The sequence below is a fragment of the Malania oleifera genome, chromosome 1, assembly GCF_029873635.1.
Source record: "Malania oleifera isolate guangnan ecotype guangnan chromosome 1, ASM2987363v1, whole genome shotgun sequence".
Classification (NCBI taxonomy): domain Eukaryota; kingdom Viridiplantae; phylum Streptophyta; class Magnoliopsida; order Santalales; family Ximeniaceae; genus Malania; species Malania oleifera.
The window spans coordinates 126,967,416-126,994,452 of record NC_080417.1 but is presented as its reverse complement, the minus strand read 5'-3'; the positions used below and the strand labels follow the sequence as shown (position 1 = coordinate 126,994,452).

The following is a 27,037-nucleotide window of genomic DNA, read 5'->3' as shown; positions in this document are numbered from 1 at the left end:
TAGGAACCAAATGGTATCTTCGAATTTCCGATCGGCCGAATATTGGAAAAAAAATTGAGGAGAATGGGAGAGAGGAGACGAGGGAACGACGAGGCACTACTTCTGCTTCCTTCAGTAACTGAGACTCCTTCCTGAAGCCTCTAGGTATATGTATATATATATAAAATATTTTATTATAATATAATATTATTATCATTATATTATATTATTTAATTAATAATTATTATTATTTAAATTAAAAATTAATTAAATTTAATTTTAAATTTTAAATTTTAAATTTTTTTTTATCAATACATTCTCCCCTCCTTACAAAAATTTGTCCTCGAAATTTGTTAATTATTACTGATCACATTCTTAACTCACAATCCCCATCTATAAAAGAGTCGGTAGCCATGCATATAGCGGCCACATAACAAGTTTATTAATTACCCTCACTTATGGTGGAGGAATACCGTAGTTACAATATTGCCTTTAGGAAATCACAATAACCATAACAAATTTTTCTAAAGACTATCCATAATTAAACTACAAACAACTAACTACACAACCTACTCTAATACATCCATATACAACCATACCCTAACCTGTCTAGCACTAGCCCTCACCAAACAACTGTGGGTACTTCTGGTGTATTTCCGTATCTAATTCCCAAAAAGCCTCCTCAACGACATGATTCCGCCACAGTACCTTCACTAATGGTATATCCTTAGCACACAGTTCTTATATTTTTCGATCCAAAATCTGAACTGGTACCTCATATGCCAGAATATCCCCAATCTCTAACGACTCATAACTGATCACATATGAGAGGTCTGAAACGTACCTCCTTAACATGGAGACGTGGAACACGTCATGTACCCTAGACAGAACTAGGGGGTAATGCTATGTTGTACACCGCTGAACCAACCCTCTCCAGAATCTTGAACGGCTCAATGTATCTAGGGCTCAACTTGCCCTTCTTTCCATACCTCATCACCCCCTTGATCGGAGCAATCCTCAAGAATATCATGTCACCTTCTAGCTCCCATTGGAGAGTATTTGAATAACTCTTTTGCCGACTTTGGGCTACTTTAATCCTTTCTTTGATAAGCTTGACTTTTGTAGAAGACTGCTGAACAAGTTCTGGCCCCAAAATCTTCCTTTTGCCTACTTCATCCCAGTACAATGGAGATCGGCACCGGCGACCATATAAAGCCTCATATGGTGTCATTCCAATGTTGCCTTGGTGACTATTATTGTATGCAAACTCAACCAACGGCAGGTATCGAATCCAACTGCCCCCAAAATCTAACACACATGCCTGTAGCATATCCTCGAGAATTTGAATGGTTCGTTCGGACTGTCCATCCGTCTGAGGGTGAAATACAGTACTGAAAGTGAGTTAAAAACCTAACGCTCCCTGCAGACTCTTCCAGAATTGGGAAGTGAACCGTAGATCCCAATCTGAAATGATGAACATAGACATGCCATGCATTCTGACTATTTCCTGAACATAGAGTTCTGCCAGCTTATCCATGGAGTAACTGGTTCTAACCAAAATGAAATGGATAGTATTTGTCAATCTATCAGCAACTACCCATATGGCATTATGCTCATGCACCGCTAAAGGCAATCCCAATACAAAGTCCATCGAGATGTGCTCCCACTTCCATGTAGGGATGTCCAGCGATTGAAGTGGTGACTGTTATTGTATGCAAACTCAACCAACGACATATATCGAATCCAATTGCCCCCAAAATCTAACACACATGCTTGTAGCATATCCTCAAGAATCTGAATGGTTCGTTCGGACTGTCCATCCATCTGAGGGTGAAATGTAGCACTGAAAGTGAGTTGAGAACCTAACGCTCCCTGCAAACTCTTCCTGAATCGGGAAGTGAACCGTAGATCCCGATCTGAAACGATGAACATGGACATGCCATGCATTCTGACTATTTCCTGAACATAGAGTTCTGCCAACTTATCCATGGAGTAACTGGTTCTAACAAAAATAAAATGGACAGTCTTTGTCAATCTATCAGCAACTACCCATATGGCATTATGCCCATGCACCGCTAAAGGCAATCTCAATACAAAGTCCATTGAGATGTGCTCCCACTTCCACGTAGGGATTTCCAATGGTTGAAGTGGTGACTGTTATTGTATGCAAACTCAACCAACGACATGCCCCCAAAATCTAACACACATGTTCGTAGCATATCCTCGAGAATCTAAATGGTTCGTTCGGACTGTCCATCCTTCTGAGGGTGAAATGTAGTACGGAAAGTGAGTTGAGAATCGAACGCTCCCTGCAGACTCTTCTAGAATCGAGAAGTGAACCGCAGATCCTGATCTGAAACGATGGACACGGGCACGCCATGCATTCTAACTATTTCCTGAACATAGAGTTTTGCTAGCTTATCCATGGAGTAACTGGTTCTAACCAAAATGAAATGGACAGTCTTTGTCAATCTGTCAGCAACTACCCATATGGCATTCTACCTATGCACCACTAAAGGCGATCCCAATACAAAGTCCATCGAGATGTGCTCCCACTTCCACATAGGGATGTCCAGCGGTTGAAGTGGTCCTGCTGGCCTCTGGGGTTCTACCTTCACCTGCTGACATGTCAAGCATTGTCCCACAAATCTAGCAATCTCCCTTTTCATGTTACTCCACTAGAACGATTCATGCAAGTCTCTATACATCTTCGTGCTACTCGAGTGAACAGTATAGAGAGAGCGGTAAGCTTCCCCCAGAATCATCCTCTTTATATTTGTGTCGTCTGGCACACACAATCGAGTGTGAAATTTGAGAACTACATCCTCAACAACATTAAAGTCTGTGCGATGCTTATTCTGTATCTTCTCTACAATCTCCATCAACTCCGCATCTTTCAACTGAGGTGTTCTGATTCTCTCTCATAAAGTCGGTTGAACCACTAGACTAGAAATGAACACCTAATGATTCCCTTCTACCAACTCTACACCCAACCTTTCCAGGTCCATCATGATATGGTGCGAAGCCATAATTGCTGAGGCTGATGTACCCCTAGATTTCCGACTCAACGCATCGGCTACCACGTTCGCCTTTTCTAGGTGATAGCTAATGGTGCAGTTGTAATCCTTTATCAACTCGAGCCATCTGCGCCGTCACATATTCAAATCCTTCTGGGTGAAGAAGTACTTGAGACTCTTATGGTCAATAAAGATCTCGCACCTTACACCATAAAGGTAATGCCGCCAGATCTTTAATGCAAACACAACTGCTGCTAGCTCCAAATCATGCGTAGGATAGTTCTTTTCGTACTCTTTCAACTGGCGAGACACATATGCAATGACTTTCCCTTGCTCCATTAGAACACAACCAAGTCCCTTCTGTGATGTGTCACTGTAAATTACAAATCCACCCTCACTTGATGGAAGGGTCAACACTGGGGCAGTGACTAGACGTTGCTTCAACCCCTAGAAGCTATGCTCGCATTCGTCGGTCCAGTCAAACTTCACATTCTTCCTCGTGAGTCATATCAAAGACCCTGATAATCTAGAGAACCCCTCGACAAATTGGCAGTAGTATCCGGTAAGACCAAGAAAACTTCTAATTTTCTACACATTCTTCGGCCTTGCCCAATCAACTACAGCCTCTACTTTGCTTGGATCCACTAAAATCCCTTCCTTGGATACCACATGACCCAGAAATGCAACATGCTCTAGCCAGAATTCATATTTCTTAAGTTTAGCAAATAACTTCTTTTCCCTAAGCACCTGAAGTACTAGTCTCAGATGAGCTTCATGCTCCTCAGGACTCCTCAAATAGACCAAAATATCATCTATGAACACAATAACAAACTGGTCTAAGTACTCATGGAATACCCTGTTCATCAGATCCATAAACACTGCTGGAGTATTTGTTAACCCGAACAGCATAACCAAGAACTCATAATGGCTGTACCGAGTTTGAAAAGCAGTCTTCGATACATCATCTGATTTAACCTTCACCTGATGATATCCATATCGCAAATCTGATATTTATATCATAATAATTTCCAGGAAAAATACCATAAACACATTTTCACATATTAATTTAAACAGAAATTCTAAAAAATACTGCTATAATTTATTCCCTTTACCTGGTTTACTGAGAGTCTCGCTAGAACCCCAAATCCTACGCCCTTGGCGCCCGAAATTCAACTTCTGCAATTTGCATTTTTCCCAGATTAATTAATCTATTTTTCAAAAATAATACTCATCTAACCTTCCCTAGGTTCTATATACCTCAAATTAATATTTAAACTAACATTTAACAACCCCACTTAATTTTCTGAATTTTGCCTGCGGGTCCCAAAATTACACTCGCGGCGCTCACCCGGGGCTTTCAATTTTAGAAATCCTACTTCAACCCTAGATGCTCAATATTTTAGTATTTCTAAATTACTCCTAATTAATTAAAAATAAACCCCTTAATAACCCTCGTACCCCAAATTTGGGGTTTTTTCCCACAACGACCCCACAAAAATTCCGTCTCGCTAGACTTGTAGAGAATCATCCCTAGATTCTTGTGGTGGTGTCCGTTCGTCAATCAGGCTTATAATTTGCAAGAAATTAAAGAAAAATGAAAAATTGGCTTACCCCAGGAGATACGTTTACGCCGCTCCTACCACCGATCCGCTCCGGTAGAAATGACGGCAGCAAATAATGGAGTCCAGCGATATGTTCCGATTTTCGATCGGGCAAAAATCCGCCACGAAATCAAGGAGAGAGGGAGAGAAAGAGTGTCTGTGCGTAGACAGAAAAGAAAAAGAAAAGAAGAAGAAAAGAAGAAGAAGAAGCAAAAGGGGGGGGGGGGGAGTGAATTCTAGGAAGCCACCTGAAGCTTCTTTGAAGCTTCAATTGATTTACTATATATATATATATTAATATAATAATAATAATAAGAAAATATTTAATTAATATTAATAATATTATATGTTATTAATAAAAATAAAAATAAAAAATTAATTATTATTTTTTCTTTTTTCTTTTTTAATCTGATTAATTAATTAATTAATATTTTTTATTTTATTTATTTATTTTTTATTTTTTTTGGGAACCACTCCACTAATCTTCTATATCCCTTTTGGGGGTTATTACATGGGCACCAAGGAATACCTGTTCATAAGATAACACACCTACGTACCAAAAAACATATAATCATAATGTCATAAATACAATACCAGAATTTTAGTATTTTTTCCAAAATATACATACACATCACTCCAAAAAAATCTACCAAATCTCATAAGATCTACTCAAAAATACATCTCCCTGAAACACATACCTTGCAGATAGGGCAGTACAAATGTCCCTTCTATCACCGAGTCTGGTCAGCTCATCTAGTAGGGTCACTTGAAATGTGTTAAATTATTAGGATGAGACAACTCTTAGTAAGACGAAATATGTTATTACCAGTGTGTGGCAGCCGAGTTTGCATGAATGATATACTGTTAAACAACTGAAACTGAGATTGCATGTAAAATAATATACAATATAACTCACATCTATGTGGTTTAAAATACAACGGTTTCTGAACTTTTTATTTAATCATACTTTTAGTAATTATAAATATATGTATTGTTTTTCTGTAAATCTATATATATACATAACTGTGAAAACTTCTCTAGATGGTTGTATGTCATGATTTAACCCATCGTGACAGGGTTGTGCGGCCCGTAGGCGGGACTTAACACTAGTTGGCCTACCAGGATAAGTCAACCGAAACCTCTATCGTTAGATTGGCCGCCTCAACTCGGACTATCGAGGAGTTTATAAGCTCTCCTAAGGCATGATCGACTACACATATAATCCACACACTATCTAAGATATGTCATTGCACTTTATACTGTAATAGCTACGGTACCGTACTCTGTAATTTGATCTATTCCATCAGGGTTTGATACTATATAATACTGTTATATATCACTGTTATATATCTTTATAATTTACCATGATTCTGTACAACTGTAATAACCATGATTATGTAAAGTTATATTAACAATAATGCTGTAATAACTAATCTGTATAAACTGTAATAACTGTATGTTATGGTTCTGTAATATCTGTATATCATGGTTCTATAATCTGTATATCATGATACTATAAAAACTGTATATCTGAATAAACTTGTAATATCTGAATAAAACTGTATATCTGAATAACTGTAATATTTGAATAAAACTGTATATCTGAATAACTATAATATCTGAATAAAACTGTATAAATCGTAGTTCTTTAAAATCTAAGTAGAATTCTGTACTATACTAATATTTCTAATGCCACAGCACTAAATAAAATTCATTAACTATAATCTATAATACTATATAATTTCTTTCTCTGAAAACCCATAGACATATGCTATACTTTATTGACAAGAAATTCTGATTTAACTAGCATAGCATATTTTCCTTACCTAACTAATTGGGAGGCCTGACCTCAACTTTATCCTCACGTTGCGGCGTACCAAACTCAAAATCCTGGAATATAAATAAATAAATATATATATATATATATATATATATATATATATATGTCCAAATCCAATCAATCCAAACTAAGGATAATAACTATACTCACCTTTTCCCCACACTCGCATATTTCTTTTATCCATAAAATTCTAAACTACTAATTAATCATCAATATTACCCGAGTTCCTGAGAAAACACCCGCTGGATCCTCAACCCATGCCTGTGGTGTTTGGAAACCCAAACTCTGTAATCATAACACCCTAGTTTAATCAACTCAAATTTCAGTATATTTCCATCTAACACAAGATCTGGGTTCATAAAAACCTGATAACCATGAAAACCCTAAAATCACCTACTTACCCTAATTTTGGGATGGTGCCTGAACTTCTCAAACTAAAATTCTACTCTAGTTAAGTTGTAGAGAATCTCCTCAGGATCATCGTGGTAACTTCTAATTGTCGAAATGGGGAAGATTGGAGCCAAAATCTAAGAGAGAAGGCAGAGGATCCAAAGATTTAGAGAGAGTAAGAGAATAGGAACTGATTTCTTGCCAAAAAACTAATTTTTGCATATTTATAGGTGGCTGGCCATGTGGCTTCGTCGACGAGATACGTGGACTCATCGACAAACCGAAGAAGAGAGTTCATCAACGAAGGCCTTGAATTCGTCAACGAACTTGAATGTCCCGTAATCCTGCTCTCGATATCTCTTCGTCGACAAGACACGTGTCCTCATCGACGGGTCAAAGAAGTCTATTCATCGACGAGCTCAGGGTGCTTGTCGACGAATCCCTGTGGATTCTTCTTTAAAAATCATTTTTCCTTCTTTAATTTCATAATTTAAATTTCCGGGTATCTACAAAAAGGGGGGCGGTAGTTGTTGCTGCTGTGTGTGTGGGAAAGAACACTTACGACCATCTTCATCAACTCGGCAATCGAAAGGTCTTTTGTGATCCGATTTTGCTGAATTTGGAGAGCATGTTTGGGATTTTTCAACCTTCGATCTAGATGGTGGAGATCTATTTCAGAGCTTTGGAGGACCTGATTTTGTATTACTGATAGTAACTGCGTTCAAGTGACTTATTTCCGCTCATTCTTATTTTATCGCGATTCTTTTGGGAATCCTTTTTTGCTCTAAGTTTGTCATGAGCATTTTTTGGTGATTTTACTGCTGTAATTTTTGCCTCTATTATAGTGAAAATTTTATTGGTCTCATAGGCCCCATGGTTTTTACCCTTCACATTTGAGGGGTTTTCCACGTTAAAAATCGTGGTGTTCCTATTGTGGTGTGTGATTTATTATTATTGTTGGTTGGTTAGTTTTGCTCATCACAGATTTAATTTTTGAGAAAGATTTATCCACTGTGCTAGTTGTCTTGTTACTATCCCAACAGATATTAGGTTCGTGAAATAAACTCGATATTGATTTCATTAAATATTTGATTTCAAATTTTTTTACTTTAAAATAAAATTTTCCCAAAATTATATTTATTAATTATCAATTAATTGAATTAGTTTAGTGGTTTGGTTCATTTATTAGTTTGAAATAAGCTTCAGTTGAGTTAAGTTATAGCTCGAACCCACCCTCAACTCGTTTAAGCTTTAGTCGAGTCGTGGGGCCATTGTGGAGAAATAAATCCCGCAATACTTCCTCAAAAACAATTTTTAGTGAAAACAAGACCTATTTTTACAATTTAAAAATGGGAGGAAAACGAGCTTGGATTCTTTAATGAGAGGTTTCGTGGGACTCATATGGAAAATTAATCCCACAAGAGCCCCATTACTTAGTAAAAAATTAAATTTTTATTCCAAATATCTCAACTTCAAAATCTACATGCTATTATTAATGCTACTCGATCTCTCATGAAAGGAAGACACCTGATTTTTAAAAAAAAGTACAAATTTCACTAATTATGCAAAGGTTACATGATAATCACATGATTCTCATTAAAGTAGATACATAATTCTTTAAAAAAAATGCAATCAACGTAACAATTATGTTGGCCTAACAAGACTTTCACATCTTATTTTGATGATATCAAATGAAGGAAAGTTTAACGTGTTTATGTCCAAGTGATGATATTTCAGGAACTTCAAAAAGCCAAGATTCAAAAGAACTATCTAAGGATCACTAAGTACTCAAAGACATATTACAAGGTGATCAAGATAAAAGTTCAAGGAGACTCAAAGCAACAAAGGACTCATTGTGTAACGACCTGCTATTTAACTTGGGTTTTTTTTTTTTTCCATATATATACTATAACATCTATAATACTCCGATACCAAACTGGATTAAACTCAACCATCAACCTAAGCAGTGAGAAGCGCAAATCAAATAAACATGTCCATATTTAATTATATACAATACCAGAGTGCTAACAAGTTTCCCAAAATATACATATATGACTGTTCCCCTAAATATCCTCAACTGATGGGGGCTATACAAAAATACTCCCAAAAATATACTCACTCTCTACTGTCAGGGCAGTACTGTGGCCCCTCTATCTGCGAGCCTAGTTTGCTCGCCTACCTGGATCACCTGAAAAATATTAAAGTAACGGGATGAGCCAACGCTCAGTAAGACGAAATATGTTATTGCTAGTGTGTGGCAAATGAGTTACAATGTTGTGAAAATCTATTACTATATAGTCATGTATCACTGCATCTATAAAGAATAATACCAGTAATATAAATCTTCATCTTTTACCTATTGTTTAACATTTCTATGCTTTAGGTTTCTACTCAAAATACTGCTAATATACATATATACATATTTTTTGTTTCTGTAAACCTGTATAAATATAGTAATAATTGTAAACCTTCCCGTGGATAACTGTGTGTCATGATTTAACTCCTCATGACAGGGTTGTGCAGCCCATAGGCGGGATTTACCCTGGATGGCCTGTAACGACCTCAAATTCCTTAATATATAATGTAACATAATATATGTAAAAGTCGACCCGAACTCGTGGGTAATGGGGACACCTGTCAATCATAGTGGAAACCTAAGCAGCAACAAGTATAAAATCTAAATCATCCATCCATAAGCATAATACCAGAGTTTACTACAATATCATAATACTGTATTTTATATACATCCTCATAAACGTCAAAATAACTCTATGATCAAATACAAAATAATTCTGACCATAGTACAAAATCTCACCCTCCTAGCAGGGTAATACCACTGACTCCATGGCAGCTACGACCCGCCGGTCACTCAGGGTCTCCTGAAAAATATATTTAGTTCAGGGGTGAGATACTTCTCAGTAAGGGAAAATAAACTAAATATAGCTGTGTGGCAACATGAACATTTAATGCAATTATACATATACAGTACATTTCATATATCGATAAACATTTATCATAACATACTAAATTCTCATATACTTTCATATCTATTAATAAATCATAACGTACAAAAACATCTGTTATAACTGATAATACTAAAAACATACCCAGGATGAATAGCTAGCTAATGTCATGTATTACCCCCCATGACGGGTTGTGCAGCCCAAAGGTAGGACCCAACAATGGCTGGCCGACCACTGTTGAGTCAAAAATGTCTGTAAGTACGATGGGCCCGCCACACCCTGGTCTGGACTACCAGGTGGACATCCACACTCTACTGAAAGCCACATCGACTATCCATCTCCCACCCCCTTGTGGAGTGGTTAGCACTAATCTGAACATAGATATCTAATCTTTATAGCTACGGTACCGAGCTCCTGAACTAAACTAAACTAACATCAGGGTTCTGATAACATATAGTACATAATAATATAGCATCTTTTATAATTTTCATAAAAATGGCCTCACGCCAAACATTTCATAAATACGGCCTCATGCCGATCATCTTGTAAATACGGCCTCGACCCGAAATCATACATAAATACGGCCTCGGCCCAAAATCATACATAAATACAGTCTCGCACCGAAATCATACATAAATACGACCTCATGCCGAAATCATACATATATGTATATCATTATGAAAATAATCAATTTATCATGTATTTTTCAGAATCATAATGTATTGTATACTTTCATAATTTCTCAAACCAAACTGCATTCATATTATTATCATATCATAATATTTCTCCACGTAAAATAATATTCACGTCACACATTTGATGTATAAAATCATACATTGTATTCTAAAAATCATGCTTCCTAGCATCTCATACATATATACATGTTTCAACATTATAGCAGTATTTTTCCCAAACGTGCATTAATTCCATAATATTCAAATATCGTACATATTTTCAGAAAATTAATTTGCTCATAAATAATAATAATTCGCATGAAAAATAACTGTTTTAGTTTATTCCCTTACCTGACTACTGAGAAAGCCCCTAAAATATCCTGGTCTACCCCCTGTAGGATTTCTTGATCAATACCCTGAAACTGAAAACTTCCAGTATTAAACTTCAGTATTTCCACGTGTATATCATTTTCTATAACTACCGCAAGACCAAATTTGGCTTAAAAAGTCTTACCTCAACTCAAGGATGATTTCTTACTTGCTTTCACCAATGATCCGCTCCGGCAGATTTGGAGAGAACTTCCCCAAGAGCATCGTGGTGGCTTCGGATTGTCGAACTGGTGTAAATCTGGCCCAAAATCAAAGAGAGAGAGAGAGAGAGGGAGAGAGAGAGAGAGAGAGAGAGAGAGAGAGAGAGAGAGAGAGAGAGAGAGAGAGAGGAGAGTTAGCTTAATAATGAAGATAAAAATTCGAATTTTGATATTTATAGAATAGGGGATTTATCGACGAGCCACGTCATTTGTCGACGAGCGTACAATGGGCGGGTAAATTTTCTTATTCTCGAGAGCCTTTGCTGGTAAACTATTGTATGAACTGTGTGAGTACGCGATTACTTTTTCACCTGAGGGCTTACTAAGTAAGGTAAGTGTCATGATATGCTTTAGTTGTGACCATTGGTTGCCTAAAGTATCAGAGCATAAGAGTGCTACTTGTATGGGCGGGTAATCACCCCAATTCTTAGGTATTCTCGTGGGAAAAATACCTTACATGTGTTTGATCAGGCTTATGAAAGGATTTTAGAAATTATGACAATGATATGCAATTGATGAATACATATACGTATGTTATTTACAAGCCTCATGTTGACCACACGGTGATTTAATATATTGTTTCTTCCCTTACTGAGATGTGTCTTACCCAAATACAAATTTATCTTTTTCAGGACCTCCACGTGATAAAAAGGGTATAAACTTTGATGATACTTTTGGGATGTATAAGTTTTATGTTTGATGTTTGATATTTTAAGTCTTCTGAGTTGTGAATATTGGAAGTTGTGGATTACGTTTTTGGAGATATGTATATATGTGGATGAATGGTTTATTTTAGAATGTAGATAGATGTGGAAAACTCTGGTATTATATTGGTTGAGGATTGTAGTTATGTTTTTCACTGCGTAATTGTTAATGAAATAACAAGTACAGGAAAATGGATTACGTGGCACCCGGGTCCCACTAGGCGAGTTCGGGGCGCCACGAAACACAGTTTATTCAGGTATAACACATCGAACCGGATTTTCGGGTTTGGGGTGTTACAGCTAGAGAGAGAGAGAGAGAGAGGAAAGGAGGTTTATTTATTTATTTTTTAGATTTTTTTTTTGAAATTTTTAGGGTAATGGGAGATTAATGAACGAGTCAAATCAAAAGGTGAGAGGTTGAAGACAACCCCTAGGCCAACACACGCATGTGTGTGCCCTTATTTTTTTTTTAACTCCATGTTATCAAATGACGTCGTTTTGAGATACGTGCCCATACATTTGCGCATGGGCGGCCACACTTTTGGCGGGGGAAAAAATGTTGATCGTTGATCGATCAATATAGAAATGATGCTATTTGGCTAAGTGCTTGCTTGCGCATACTGCGCGTGGTCCGCCACACGCATTGCCTTCTTAATTTTTTTATTTTTAAAAATAATTTAACTTTTTTTTTTTGAAAAAAATTTAATTTTCCAAAGTGGGAAAAAATACCAAATGAGTCTATAAAAAATAATTAAAAAATCCAAAAATTTTCAAAAAAGGTAGAAAACCCCAAAAAATGGGAAAATTTTCAGAGATAGAGGTCATCTCAATTTTTTTTGCTAAAAACTCAATTTTTTTGCTAAAAACTCAATTTTTTTCCAAGTCACTCCTAGTCCTTTCGAACCATTCTAAAGCACTTGAGCCAGTTAAAATTGGTCAAAATAGAGCAGGAATGACTAAAACGGGTAAGAAGATCAATTAATTTTGTGTCAAAAACTCGAAATTGCCTAGGTTGTTCCTAACACTAACAAAAGTTTCTGAAATATTTGGGATGATCAAAATTGATAGAAAAGGAGTAGAAATGCCCAAAACGGGTAGGAAGACCAAGATTGATCTTTAGTGTGTGATCTAGAAGCTCAATTTTGACAGTCCGGTTAGGAAATGAATATTGTAATGACCTGAAAATTCATACCATTTTTTTTACCATATATATATATATATATATATAACCTCTGATACCCTGCGTGTAAATATATGTCATCATCACAGCTTGGAATGGGAGCCGTGGTAACCTGTACATATCCTGTATATTACCTATGCAGTGGAAAACATAGACATTCAAACCATATTCCAAAATACACAAATTCCAGAGTGCTACAAATCCACCTATATATACACACATGCACATACACATCATTACCCCAAAATGCTAAGGGCTCTATAACTCAGCACAAGACTCACCCCAAATCTACGCCGACTCAGCCGTCTCCTCTACCTTTAAGTCGGCCCTCACGCCTTTCCGGATTACCTGAAATGTTTATAATGTTGGGGTGAGACACCTCTCAATAAGGAGAAACATGTTATTACCAGTGTGTGGCATATGAGTTAAAGCTCATAATAATATATTTAACTAAACTGTACATGGAATATTATTTAAAAATGACTATATAACAAATCACATTTATGACATTTTTAAAAATACATGAACCTGAGTTTTCTATTTAAAATATTGCTATCTATAATATGTAATCTCTGTTTACTATGTGTACTATACATATACATAACTCCGAAAACTTCCCTGGATGGTTGTATGTCATGATTTAACCCCTCATGACAGGGTTGTGTGGCTTGTAGGCTGGGCTAAACATTGGTTGGCCCTCCAGTACTAACATAACTGTATGCATATCTGGATGCCTATAGCACGAAAGCTCGCTCCACCTGGTCCGGACGCTAGGGAGCTCTCAACTCTACATATGGGCACAATTGACAATACCATACTCTATCTGAGATGTATGAGTGCACTATGTAGAGCAACAGTACCGTGCTCTATATATTGTTCTGTATACTGCTCTGTTCCATCAAGGTCTAATACTATATAATAATATCTCTATATAACATCTATCTATTTAACCATGATTCTATATCAACCGTATTAACCATGATTTTGTAATTTCTTGTATAGTCATGACGTTGTAATAATTGTACATCTGTATATTCTATAATTTTGTATGTCATGGTTCTATGCTCTATATATCATGATTTTATAAAATTCTGTATAATCATGGTTCTGCATAATTCTGTATAATCACAGTCCTGCATAATTTTGTATAATCATGGTTATAAAAACACTGTATAACCATGTTCTGTAATACACTGTGTAATCATGATTTTGTAACATACTGTATAAACATGATTTTGTAAAATACTGTATATCATAATTCTGTATAGCCATATAAACTGTAATTCTATGAAGGACTGTAGAGTCGTAGCTTTGTAAATAAAAATTGTATAAGCTATATATCATAATTCTGTAAAAAGTATATAACCATGTTTCTGTAAATCCGTATAATGTAATGTATTTTTGTAGAAACTATATAAACATGATTTTGAAACTCTGTATGAATTTTCTATAATAATTTAGTATTTCTCATGCCACACAGCTAAGTAAAAACTCTATAAACATACTCTGTACAATTTTATAATTTTCAAACTCTTATATGCTCAAAAATCATATTCTAATACTCATGATCAAATACTATACTTTACTGGTAAAGTTTCTAATAAAGCTGACAGAACATGTATTCCCCTTACCCGACTATCTGAGCACTAGGTATTATTTTACAATCTCATGCATGCGGCATTCATAGTTTCAACATCCTGGAATAACACACATATAATCCCCAATCAATCAACCAAAATTACCAGAATAATTTACATTCACATTTTCCCCAAATCCGCATATCCATAATTTCCAGTTTATAAACTATTTGTCATTTACTTGGGTTCCTAAAATAACACCCATTGGAATCCTAACTCATGCATGCGGTGTTTGGAAACCCAAACCTTGAAATCACAACACCTCAGTTTAATCATCCCAAACATCAATATATCAACATCTAATATTAAATCTGGGTTTAGAAAAGCCTAATAACTATAAAAATCTTAAAATATCTTACTTATCCTGATTTTGGGATGATGCACAAACTCCTCAAACTAAGATTCTGCTCCAGCTAAGTTGTAGAGAATCTCCCTAAGATCATCGTTGTAGCTTCTGATCATCGAACCGGGGAGAAACGAAGCCAAAATCTTAGAGAGAAGATGAGAGGGCCATTTTCTAGAGAGAGAAACAGAAGAGGAAGAAATTCTTCATTGAAAACGTGATTTTTGCATATTTATAGGTGGCTGGCCACGTGGCTTCATCGATGAGACACATGGCCTCGTCAACGAACCGAAGAAGGGACTTCATCGACGAAGGCGAAGAGATCATCAACGAACCAATGGGTCTGAAATACCCCCTCTCGGTTTCTCTTCGTCAACGAAACCTGAAATTTGTCCACGAACTGAACATAGGAGTTCGTCAACGAACCCTGCTTTACCTCCTTTAAATTTTCCTTTCTCTTCATTATTTTATTATTATTATTTCTCAGGTCTCTACACTATTGACAATGTGTTTTTGTATTTTTTTTTCATGGAACCTCATTGAAAGAAATTTGTTGTATAATTTTAAAAAAAAAATTGAAGAAGAATAATAACTCAAAAAAGTGTTGAGTTTAACATGTGCGAATAATAAGTGATGAGCAAGAGAACTATTGAACAATAATGTAACGACTAGCATTTATAATAAATTATAAAATAAGTAGTGTTTAATTATTCATGTTTATAATGCGTGCATTTTCAAATCAATTTACAAATATATCATCCTTTAATAAAAGTTTAATAGTCGTATAAAAAAAAATTATAAGATACAATGACTATTGTGCTGGGATAGTTCCTGTCGAGAAACGAATTGATGACCTATTGTAATCCTCATTCATCCTTTAAAATATAATTTAATTTTTTCATAATTTAATAAACATATTTATTTATAAATTTAATTACACAATTTATTAAAGTATATTTTTTAGTTATAATCATATACTTAAATAAATTATACTTGTTTAGATTTTAAAATATAAGAAATTATATATTTAATTTGTTAAAAGCATTCTAGATATGTATATATGTAAAATTATGATATTAAAATTATGTATCTATTTCTAGATATTAAATTTTATAATAATATTTAGGAGGAGCTATTAGCACTCTAAAAAATAGCGTTGCGGCACATTTAATCTTTCATGCATTAAATGATAAATTACCCTATTATTTTATTTTGCTAGTGAAAAGGCAGCAGACAAAATTTAGGAAACTTTTTTGTACAACTAAATAGGTAACGTATTTATTATCATGACCATACAATTTAAGATACATATTAATTAGACTTATCATTTCTTATTTAATTAAGTGCGCCTCACGCGTTACTTCTAATATATATAAAAGTCAAATAATTGTACGCGCTTGGCCATATTTATTAAAATTAATAAATACTATAATTTTTTTATTATTATTATTTTTTTTTGAAATTCTACCGAGGCTCTGGTAGAAAACAATGGAGTCGGCCAAATAAGCAAACCCATATAAAAACTCCTCATTACTCTCCATATATTTTTCTCACACTTCCTGCCTTGCATTGCATCCACCATGCCTGCTTCTTCATCATCATCACCACGCCTACTCCCACTCTCTGCAGCATTCATTTGCTTATTCTCAGCTTTTTCAGTCACCGGAGCCACCGCTGCCACCACCAAACTCCCCATCCATGAAGGTACATATATATATATAGACACACACAAGGTAGACTTTGATATTGATTATTGATATTATGAGAAGATTTAAGGTTGTGTTTTTGGGAATAGATTTTTAAAAGTTATTTCCTAATTTTTTTTAAAAAAATTAATATGTGTTTATATTATATTTTGTTTAAATTTATACAAATTTAGATATAAGGTGTAAATCTTAGTTTCTTAGATAAATATCAAAAGTTTATATAATTTTAAGTTATTATTTCATTATTTTTATAACTTTGTTGTATTAATTTATTTGTATGGGACAGTGGAAGCACTGAGAGAAATAGGAAAGAGATTGGAGAAGAAAGATTGGAATTTCAGTGTAGATCCATGTGGAGGAGAGGGGGGATGGGCAGTTAATACGCCGATCGGCTTTGAGACTATCGTGACGTGCATTTGTTCCTTACCCGTCGACAATGATTGTCACGTTGTTAGCATGTTTGTCCTTCTCTACTCTTACTTTCTCTTTATAAATTACTCACTAACTACAAACACAAAAAATTAATGCATGTCGTGTGCACGCGTGTCGTGTGCACGTGCGCACGTGCTCGATTCTAAATTAATAGTTGACCTTTTTCTTTTATTAATTGATGTCACTCGAAAGTACGCCAGTATAATTAAACAGTTCGATCGACTAGACTTGAGAGTGACTTTTCTATCATTTTTATGCTTTCTAAGTAATTTATAACAATTTTCTCTTCTATTTAATGAATTTATTCATGTTTGCACGATATTAAATTTACTATGTCTTGTGATTTTTTTAGAATTTGTGAATATTTTTGTGAACTACGATTGACTTGATCCCAAAAATAGGAATAGGGATAGTTCATCGCTGAAAAGAGAGATTAGTCTGATTGTTCAATTAATTAAAGAGTTAACTTTTTAGGCTAGTTCCACATTTGATCTTTAATTATCACTCCCAATTTTGCATATTTTGTAATCACCAACTCAAATTGAATTTGAGGACCTATAAGAGAACAACGGAGATGTCAATAATAAAACAAAAGATATATAGAATTGCCAAAACCCAACAGTGAATTTGATGAGAGATCAGTAATTTGTTTGAGCTTTAAAATTTTCTTCTAAATACAAGCATTACTAGCAGATTTATTGATTCCCCATAAATTTGTTCCTCTCAATTTACTTGTATGAGTTCATATTACCAAAGGAAAGACTAGTTTATGTATACATTACATGACAATTATTTTCTTGAATATTTTTGTTAAATTACCAATTTACCTAAAAACTTAAACTATCAGTTGCAGACCAACAATGTATATCAAGTTTTAACACTCCCCCACACGTGCAATCTGATAGCACGTGGAGAGATAAATATAAGATAAATTTTTAAATACCACAGAATAAATGCGGTGATGAGACTAGAACACAGGATCTCTTGGTAACCAGTTCTAATATTACGTTAGACTATCACTTTACCTAAAAACTTAAATTGTTAGTTGTGAACCAACAATGTATATCAAGTTTTAACAATATATTATTGTCTTTGAGAATAGTATCATGAATAATAGATTAAATCAATAACAGCCAGTAAGAATGGTTGGTCCATTTTGATTGATTTCTTGGTATCAAAAGCCAAAAGCAAATTGAAAATTGAAAGATCTAGAAAGCCGTTCAAATTTGAAACCTTTGGCTTTGGTTTTAATGGTAAAATCTAATGAGATTATTATAAATTTTTGAATCAAGCATTTAACATTTACGATTCAAAAAAATAAAAAGATTAAATTGTCCAACCTAACATTTAGGAGGTGGAAATGAACCACATAATTTGTGAACATTGCAAGTTCAAAACTTGATTCAACTCATGAAGACTAATCTTGTTGTCAAATAGATCCAAATTTGAGGAAGTGAATATTTGAATCATCATATTATTTTAATATATATATATATATATACATCACTCAAATGAATATATATATGTTTTTTCAATATCAAGCATAACTCAAATGAATTTAATCTACTATATATAAAGAGAATAAATTAATAGGTGAGGTATCATGTTGCTGCTCTATTGTGTTAGGCACTCCACTTGTGCCAAACATCAATACTAAAATTAATGTTATTGAATACATAAGAAACTAAAGTAATGCAGAAACTAATAATAAAATACGGTAATAAAAAAATAAAACAAGAATTTAATGAGAATTGGTACATAATTACTTATGTCCTCGGGCGTTGACGATCAATCTACTACTTTTTGACAAAGTACAACATTGAAGTGTGTTTTACAAATAAAGAGTTGAATTCTTTATATAGCTTTAACCTCAAGTCCAAAAAACACTTCTCACCAATGTGGGACAAAAAAAAAAATTCAAAACAACTTTTTTACCAATGTAGGACAAAAAATAACAAATCTCTACCTTGACAATAAATTCAACAAATTTTTCGGTCACCAACATTCTCTGAAGTTCCACATCATCGGTGCTTTCCAAAAATATTCAGACTTGTAGGATATTAATCAAGTCCAAACAATGTTTGAACTTAATTGTTGTTACAATATTAGTCAACATATCTGCGAGATTTTCAACTGTAGCAATCTTCTGAAGAAGTATCTTACCTCCATCAATAATATCCCGCATAAAATGAAACTGAACGTCGATGTGCTTCGTTCGTGCATGGTAGACTAGTTCTTTGTCAAATGAATAGCACTCTAGCTATCACAGAACACAACAATGTGCTTATGAACAACTTCCAAATTTTCAAGTAAACCCTACAATCAAATAGCTTCCTTAATAGCCTCTAAAGTTACCATGTACTTTGCTTCTGCTGTAAACAAGGCAATGGTAGACTGTAAGGTAGACCTCCAACTCAGTAGACCATTAGCAAATGTAAAAACATATTCAATAGTTAATCGACGTTTATCCAAATCTCCAGTAAAATCAGAATCTACATATCCAACAACCCGTTGATCAATAGTAATATTTTTCTCAAATACTATACCAACATCAATCGTATTCATAATATATCTCAAAATCCATTTCACAGCTTGCCAATGTCCTTTACCCGGATCATGCGTATACCTGCTCACCATACTAATAGCTTGTGAAATATCAGGTCTAGTACAAACCATTGCATACATCAAACTTCAAACAACACTTGCATAAGGAACATATGACATATACTTACGTTCCTCATCTGATTTAGGAGATAAAGCTACACTAACCTTGAAATGAGGAGCAAGAGGAGTGCTTACTGGTTTGACTACTCAGACATGCCAAAGCTCTGTACTACCTTCTTTAAATACTATTTCTAAGACAAACTAACTCTTCTTCTCATTCTGTCTGTACGAATTTCCATGCCAAGTATCTTCTTTACTTCACCAAGATCTTTCATCTCAAGCTTTTGATTTAACTGAATTTTCAACTTGTTGATTTCTTCCCTGTTCTTTGAAGCTATCAACATATTATCAATATACAAGAGTAAATATATAAAAGATTCATTCTATAGTCTGCGAAAATAAACACAATGATCATGTTTATTTTTGATGTACTTCTGACCCATCATTACCTGATGAAATCGTTTGTACCACTATTTTGGAGATTGTTTTAAATTATTCATCGATTTACCCAATTTACATAATTTTCTTTTCCAGTAACTTGAAATCCAACTGACTAAGTCATATAGATTTCCTCTTCCAAATCACCATATAAAAATGCAATTTTTACATCAAGCTAAACTAGTTCAAGATCAAATTGTACTACCAAAGCTAATAAAATTCAAATAGAAGAATATTTAACAACTAGAGAAAATACCTCTTTATAATCAATGCCTTCCTTCTGTGCGTAGCCCTTAGCTACCAATCTAGTTTTGAAGCGAACATTATTTGCATTTGAAAATCCTTCTTTCTTTACGTAAACCTATTTGCAACCAATTACTTTCTTAACCTTGGGCAGTTGGGCTAGCTCCCAAGTCTGATTTTGATGAAGAGACTACATTTTTTCATCTATCGCTTTTTCCACTTGTCTGATTCAGATTTTCTCATTACTTCTTTGAAAGTGTAAGGAACATTATCATCCACAACTGGAAGTGCATAGGCCACCATGTCAGTATACTGAGCAGGTTTTCGAATTTCTCATCTTGGCCTCTGAGAAACAATTGATTCTTGTTGCTATGATGATTCTCGAGTTGAAATCTCCTTTTCTTGTACATTATTCCCCACCGTAACTGGAAAGTTACCTTGTGTAGTATCATTTCTCACTAGGTTTCTCAAAATTATCTCAACCTCCACCTATTGTTGAGTTCCACTGGTTTTCTCTTCAACTCGTGACTCCTTGCGTATTGTTTTCTTCATCACCGCAAGTTCATCAAAAGTCACATCCCTACTTAAAATCATTTTTTTCGTCTCCAGACACCAAAGACGGTATCCTTTTACTCCTACACTAATTCCCAAGAATATAGTTTTTTTGACTCTTGGATCCAACTTAGATTCTTTAACATGATAATAAACCATAGTACCAAAAACATGTAAAGAATCATAATCACTAGCAGGCTTTCCAAATCATATCTCATAGGGTGTTTTTCCTCCTATTGGAGATGATGGTAGACGGTTGATGAAATGACACACATATCTAATAACCTCAGCCTAAAACCTTTTTTCCAACCCAACATTAGACAATATACATCGAACTTTCTCCAACAAAGTCTGATTCATGCGCTCTGCCACCCCATTCTGCTGTGGTGTATCTCTAACTATGAAGTGTCGAGTAATACTTTCATCCTAACATACCTTCAGTCTGGTGGATTGCAATGCCAAATTTCACTCTAGTCTGTTTTCCCAGAATACAATGCTCACAAAATTCAAGTTTGCACACCTTTGCACCATTCAACAAACCTCACTTAACTAATTGTTGTAAAGATTTTTCTTTTGCATGTGCCAATCGCATATGTCTTAACCTGATTGTATCTGAACCTATATTTTTCTCAAAAACAACAGCTACTGAGCTAATAACTGTACTACCTTGTAAATAATACGAGTTATTTTTCCTTATTCCTTTCATCACCACTAGAACACCTGATTTAATCTTTAAAGTTCTATCTTTCAAAGTGATAGTGAACCCTTTAGATTCCAAGACACCCAATAAAATCATATTTTTCTTTAGACTTGGAACATACCTAATATCAGTCAAGGTTTTAATAGTTTCATCTTAACATTTCAACTATATTGATCATATTTCAATTGTTTTAGAGGTATTATCATTTACCATAAAAACAACCCCACCATCTAATTCTTCAAAATTAGAAAACCATTCCCTATTGGGACACATGTGATAGGAACAACTAGAATCCAAATCCACTCACCAAAATAATGTGACAAACATGTTCTAACAAGAGAAAAATTTGACTCACTTCCATCATCATTGGCTATATTGGCATTAGAATGTGCTTTGCCCATATTCTTTTGCTGTAATTTAGGGCAATGTTTCTTCCAATGTCCTTTCTCATGACAAAAGAAACATTCATCTTTAGCAGGTCTCCCACAAGATTTACTCCTCCCATAAGATTTACTCGTCCTTCTAGGAATACGACTCTGAGAACGTCCTATTATTGTTAGTGCTTTTGCTATTTCCTTGTGGACCCTTTGATCATTCTTTCTGCATTCAGTACTAATTAATGCAGTACAAACAACATCAAAAGTAACTTTATCTTTCTCAAACAATAAAGTGGTGGTTAGATGCTTATAATCATCAGGGGGAGAATTTAGTAATAATATGACTTTATCCTCATCTTTCACCTTTTCTTCCAAATTTAACAAATCAGCCAAAATTTTATTGAAAACATTTTAAGTGGTCATTAATTGAAATACTTGGTTGATACTAGAAGCGAAACAATTTCTTTTTCAAATAGAGCCGATTTTCCATACTCTTGGTCATAAATGTATCTTCCAATGTCTTCCACAATTTCTTTGTAGATGTCTCCCTCATAACACAATATTTCTAATTCTTAGCAAGACACAGACGAATCGAACCACATGCTTGACGATTGATCTTTTCCCAATCTCTATCACCCATATCCACTAGTTTATCATCCAAAGCAATATATAATTCTTACTGATACAAGATGTCCATCACCTCTCATTGTCACATACCAAAATTATTGGTACCATCAAATTTCTCCACCTCAAACCGAGCATTAGCTATTGTCTTTGACAATGATGTCAAAGTTGTTGGGGCTGGAGTTCGTGCGAACAGAGTTTCTTCTACTGTAGTTTCTGCCATCTTCTATATATTCAATAGCAACCAACAAAGCAAAAGGCCTAAAATGAATAGTACGTACCAACTGTGTCTACTCTATTTTATCCTATGAAATTCTACTTTGACTAAGCCAACCCCCAAGGAGCGATTGAGCTGCAATGGCCTCTGAGCACTCGCTTAGATAAGGTCTTTTTTAGGCATTAAATGTGGAATCAAGGATCCTAACAGAGGAACACCTCCGTATCTACACTATTCAACCTAACTCTAATACCGATTATTGTGTCGGGTACCCCACTTGTGCCAAACACCAATACTACAACTACTGCTATTGAATATATAAGAAACTAAAGCAATGCAGAAACTAATAATAAAATACAGTAAAAAAAAAATAAGACAAGAATTTAACGAGATTCGGTACAGAATTACCTGCGTCCTCGGGCACCGATGATCAATCCACCACTTCTTAACAAAGTATAACTTTGAAGTGTGTTTTAAAAATGGAGAGTTGAACTCTTTATATAGCTTCAAGCTCAAGTCCAAAAAACACTTCTCACCAATGGGACAAACAAAGAAAAAAAATTCAAAACAACTTTTCTACCAATGTGAAACTTTTCTACCAATGTGGGAAAAAAAACAACATGCTCTTGATAAATCCGTCTCTTACACTAGCAATCAACAGGTTTTTGTGGGTAACAGTCAATCTTTGTCTATTTCTCGCATTGGTTCTATCTCCTCTCTTGTTTCTTCTCATCCTTTAAAAATGTCCGATGTTCTTCTTGTTCCTCGCATTATTAAAAATCTCTTGTCAATTAGTAAGTTAACTCATGAGAACAATTTCTTAGTGACATTTTCTTTTTCTAGTTTTACTCTACAGGATCTAGTAACAAGAACAATGGTGGGAGTCAGGCGTTGTGAGAAAAAGCTCTATATTCTAAATTGTGGCTATGCAAGTTTTTTCTATAGTCTTTTTTTATGTAATTCTCATGCACCTTCTGCCATTTTGCATGCACGATTAGGACACCTTCTTCTCGCATTGTTTCCTCTTTAAATAAGCATGGTGTTATCACATTTTCTAATAAAAGCAATTTTAATTCAAAATTATGTTTTGGTTGTCAATTAGGAAAAAAAGTCATTGCCTGCCTTTTCCCATTATCAATCAACGTTGCTTTTTTCTTATTTGAACAGATTCACTGCGATTTATGGGGATCCTTGCCAATTCCCTCTCCATCCGGTTATAGATATTATTGTGTTTTCATAGATGATTTCTCTCGTTTTAATTAATTCTTTCCTTTAAAGCTTAAGTCAGATTTTTTTGACATATTTGTTCAATTTCAAGTATGTTATTAATCAATTTGACTGTCAAATTAAAAATTTTCAATGTGATGGAGGAACAAAATTCACCAATGATTGTTTTACTTCTTTTCTTCGTGAGTGTGGTATTGCGTAATGCATAGCTTGTTTTCATACTCCTAATCAGAATGGTATTGCCAAAAGAAAACATCACCATATCACAAAAATCGGTCTCACTCTTATGTTTCATTCGCATGTACCTCTTCATCTTTGGGTTGAGTCATTCTCCACGACATGCTATCTCATCAACCGTCTCCCCTCAACAATTTTTTATGGCAAGACTCCTCATGAAATTCTATATTGTAAAATTCCTTCTTACTCTTTGCTTCATACATTTGGTTGCCTTTGTTTTCCATTTCTATGTGATTATATTCGCAATAAATTATCCTCTCATTCTATTCCTTGTGTTTCTATTGGATATAGTCATCTTCATAAAGGTTTTTGTTGTTTGGATAAGAAAACTAACCAGGTTTATGTGTCTCGCCATGTTTAGTTTTTTAGGATTATTTTCCTTATGTTACCTCCACTATTCCTTCTTTGGTTGGCATTGATTATGTCACTTTTGCGGATTCTTGTGATAGTTTTCTTCTTAGTGAGAGCCCTTCCCCCATCGATGTAACTTTAACTCCTAGTCTAGGCTCTACAACTTGTCTTCCTTGTGCTAATTCAAGTCCCCTTCGCATGCCTCCTATTATACCCTCTTAGCCTTCTTCGCCTGAACTAGCATTGGAATTTCCTCCACCTGCATCTTCTTTTGTTGTTCAACAGTCTACCTCCACTCACCCAATGATCACTCGTGCTCGGGATTGTATCGTTAAGACTCGTGTAATTCATTCATTATGTGCTTTCACTACTCTTACGTGGTTTCAGGTTCATCTTGCCGTTAAAGAACCTCGTGGATTTAAGTCAGCTATCAAGCATCCATCATGGCTATCGAAAATAAATGATGAAATTGCAGCTCTCAAGCATAATAACACATGGTGATTAGTTCCTCGTCCAACTGATCATAATGTTGTAGGTTGTAGATGGATTTTTAAGACCAAGCTACATGTCAAAGGTTCCATTGAACATCACAAAACTCATCTAGTGGCGCAAGAATTTTCTCAAAACAATGGCATTGATTTTGACGAAACCTTTAGTCCCGTTGTTGGACCTACTTTTGCTCAAACTATTTTGTCTCTTGCTACTATGAATAATTGGCCATTACATCAACTTGACATCAAAAAGGCCTTCCTTCATGGGTTTCTCTCTGAGGAAGTTTATATGGAGCAACCCCCAAGCTACATTGAGCCGCAATTCCCAACTTATGTCTGTCACTTACAAAGTACTCTTTGTGGCCTTAAACAGGCTCCTTGCGCATGGTTTCAACATTTCAGCCAATATTTAATTAGTATTGGTTTTATTCCTAGTCGTGCAAATTCCTCTATTTTGGTTTATCATAGTCCTCATGGTATAATTTATCTTCTACTATATGTTGATGATATGGTTATAACAAGAAGCAGTTCTTCTATGTTGAGTTCTCTCATAGATCGTCTGGCCAAAGAATTTTCCATGAAGGACCTCAGTGATTTACACTATTTTTTGGGGATTGAGGTTGTCAAAAATGACAAGGGTCTTTTTCTCAACCAAGCTAAATATGCGCTTGATTTGTTGACTTAAGCTGATATAGTGGATTGCAAGACATTCTCAACTCCTTTTTTGGTAGGATCTCATCTCATCGATTCTAGTACTTCCTATTTAGATGCTACATAGTTTCATTTTCTAGCAGGTGCCTTGCAATATTTGACTCTTACAAGACCGGATTTATCCTACAGTGTTAACTCTATATGTCAATATATGCATGCTCCCACCATTGATCATTTTAGAGCCTTGAAGCGTATTTTATGCTATGTCAAAGGAACCTATAATTATGGCCTTCAACTCTCATGGGATTCCTCTCAGACTTTGCTCGGCTACTCTAATGCCGATTGGGCAGGCTGTCTTGACACTCATCGTTCAACAACTGGATTTGCTATCTATCTTGGTCGCAACTTAATTTCACGGTGCTCTAAAAAGCAAACTACCATTGCCCATTCTAGTGCAGAGGTCGAGTATCATGCTCTTGCCTTCGTTGCTGTGGAACTCTCTTGGACACTTTAACTTCTCCAAGAACTCAAAATCATCCTCCCCTCCCCTCTGAGACTCCTATGCGATAACAACAAGGCTATTTTCACTGCTTCTAACCCGGTCACCAAATCTCGCTCCAAACATATTGATATTGACTATTATTTTGTTCATGAACTTGTTGCTTGAAAGGTTATTAGTCTCGGCTTTGTCCCCTCACACCTTCAGTTGGCTGATGTTTTCATGAAAGAGGTTGCCAAATTATAGTTTTTATTGGATCATGGCAAGTTGTGCATTTTTTCTCTTTCCACCACACCAACTTTAAGAGTAGATATTAGAGAACTATCTGATTCCTCTGATTATGACCAAGATTTTAGTGATTCTCTATAATTGTAGTGATCTTCATAATTATAGTAATTCTCTATAATTGTAGATATTTACCTTCTTTGTATATTTGTTCCATATTTGTAATTGATATTATGTCTATAAATACATATCTCCCTAGCATATTGTTTTGAGGCATTTCCTTTACAGAAACCTTAAAGGATCTATGTCTTTTCACTAAGTCTCCATTTGGAACGTCTTAAAAAATGAGCATTTATTATAAAAATTACTTAAATTAGGTTATCGTACCAATAAGCAATGTTTGGTTTATATTTAAATAAGTAATTAGCTAAAAAGTACTTTTCTAAACTACTTTTTTTTTAAAAAAAATAAGTATGTTTTGAGAA

At 34.9% G+C, this 27,037-nt stretch overlaps 1 protein-coding gene across 6 annotated transcripts in view; it reads left to right on the top strand.

Moving 5' to 3' along the window:
• Window positions 1–16,480: 16,480 nt before the first annotated feature.
• Window positions 16,481–27,037, top strand: part of LOC131150949 (probable leucine-rich repeat receptor-like serine/threonine-protein kinase At3g14840) — a 110,171-nt gene continuing 99,614 nt past the window's right edge. For all 6 annotated transcript variants that reach the window (XM_058102051.1, XM_058102059.1, XM_058102067.1 and 3 more), the window contains exons 1-2: window positions 16,481–16,622; window positions 16,911–17,082. In XM_058102051.1, coding sequence (XP_057958034.1) covers window positions 16,499–16,622; window positions 16,911–17,082 — 296 coding nt within the window. In that variant the 5' untranslated portion in view covers window positions 16,481–16,498. The remainder of the gene's footprint in view (window positions 16,623–16,910; window positions 17,083–27,037) is intronic.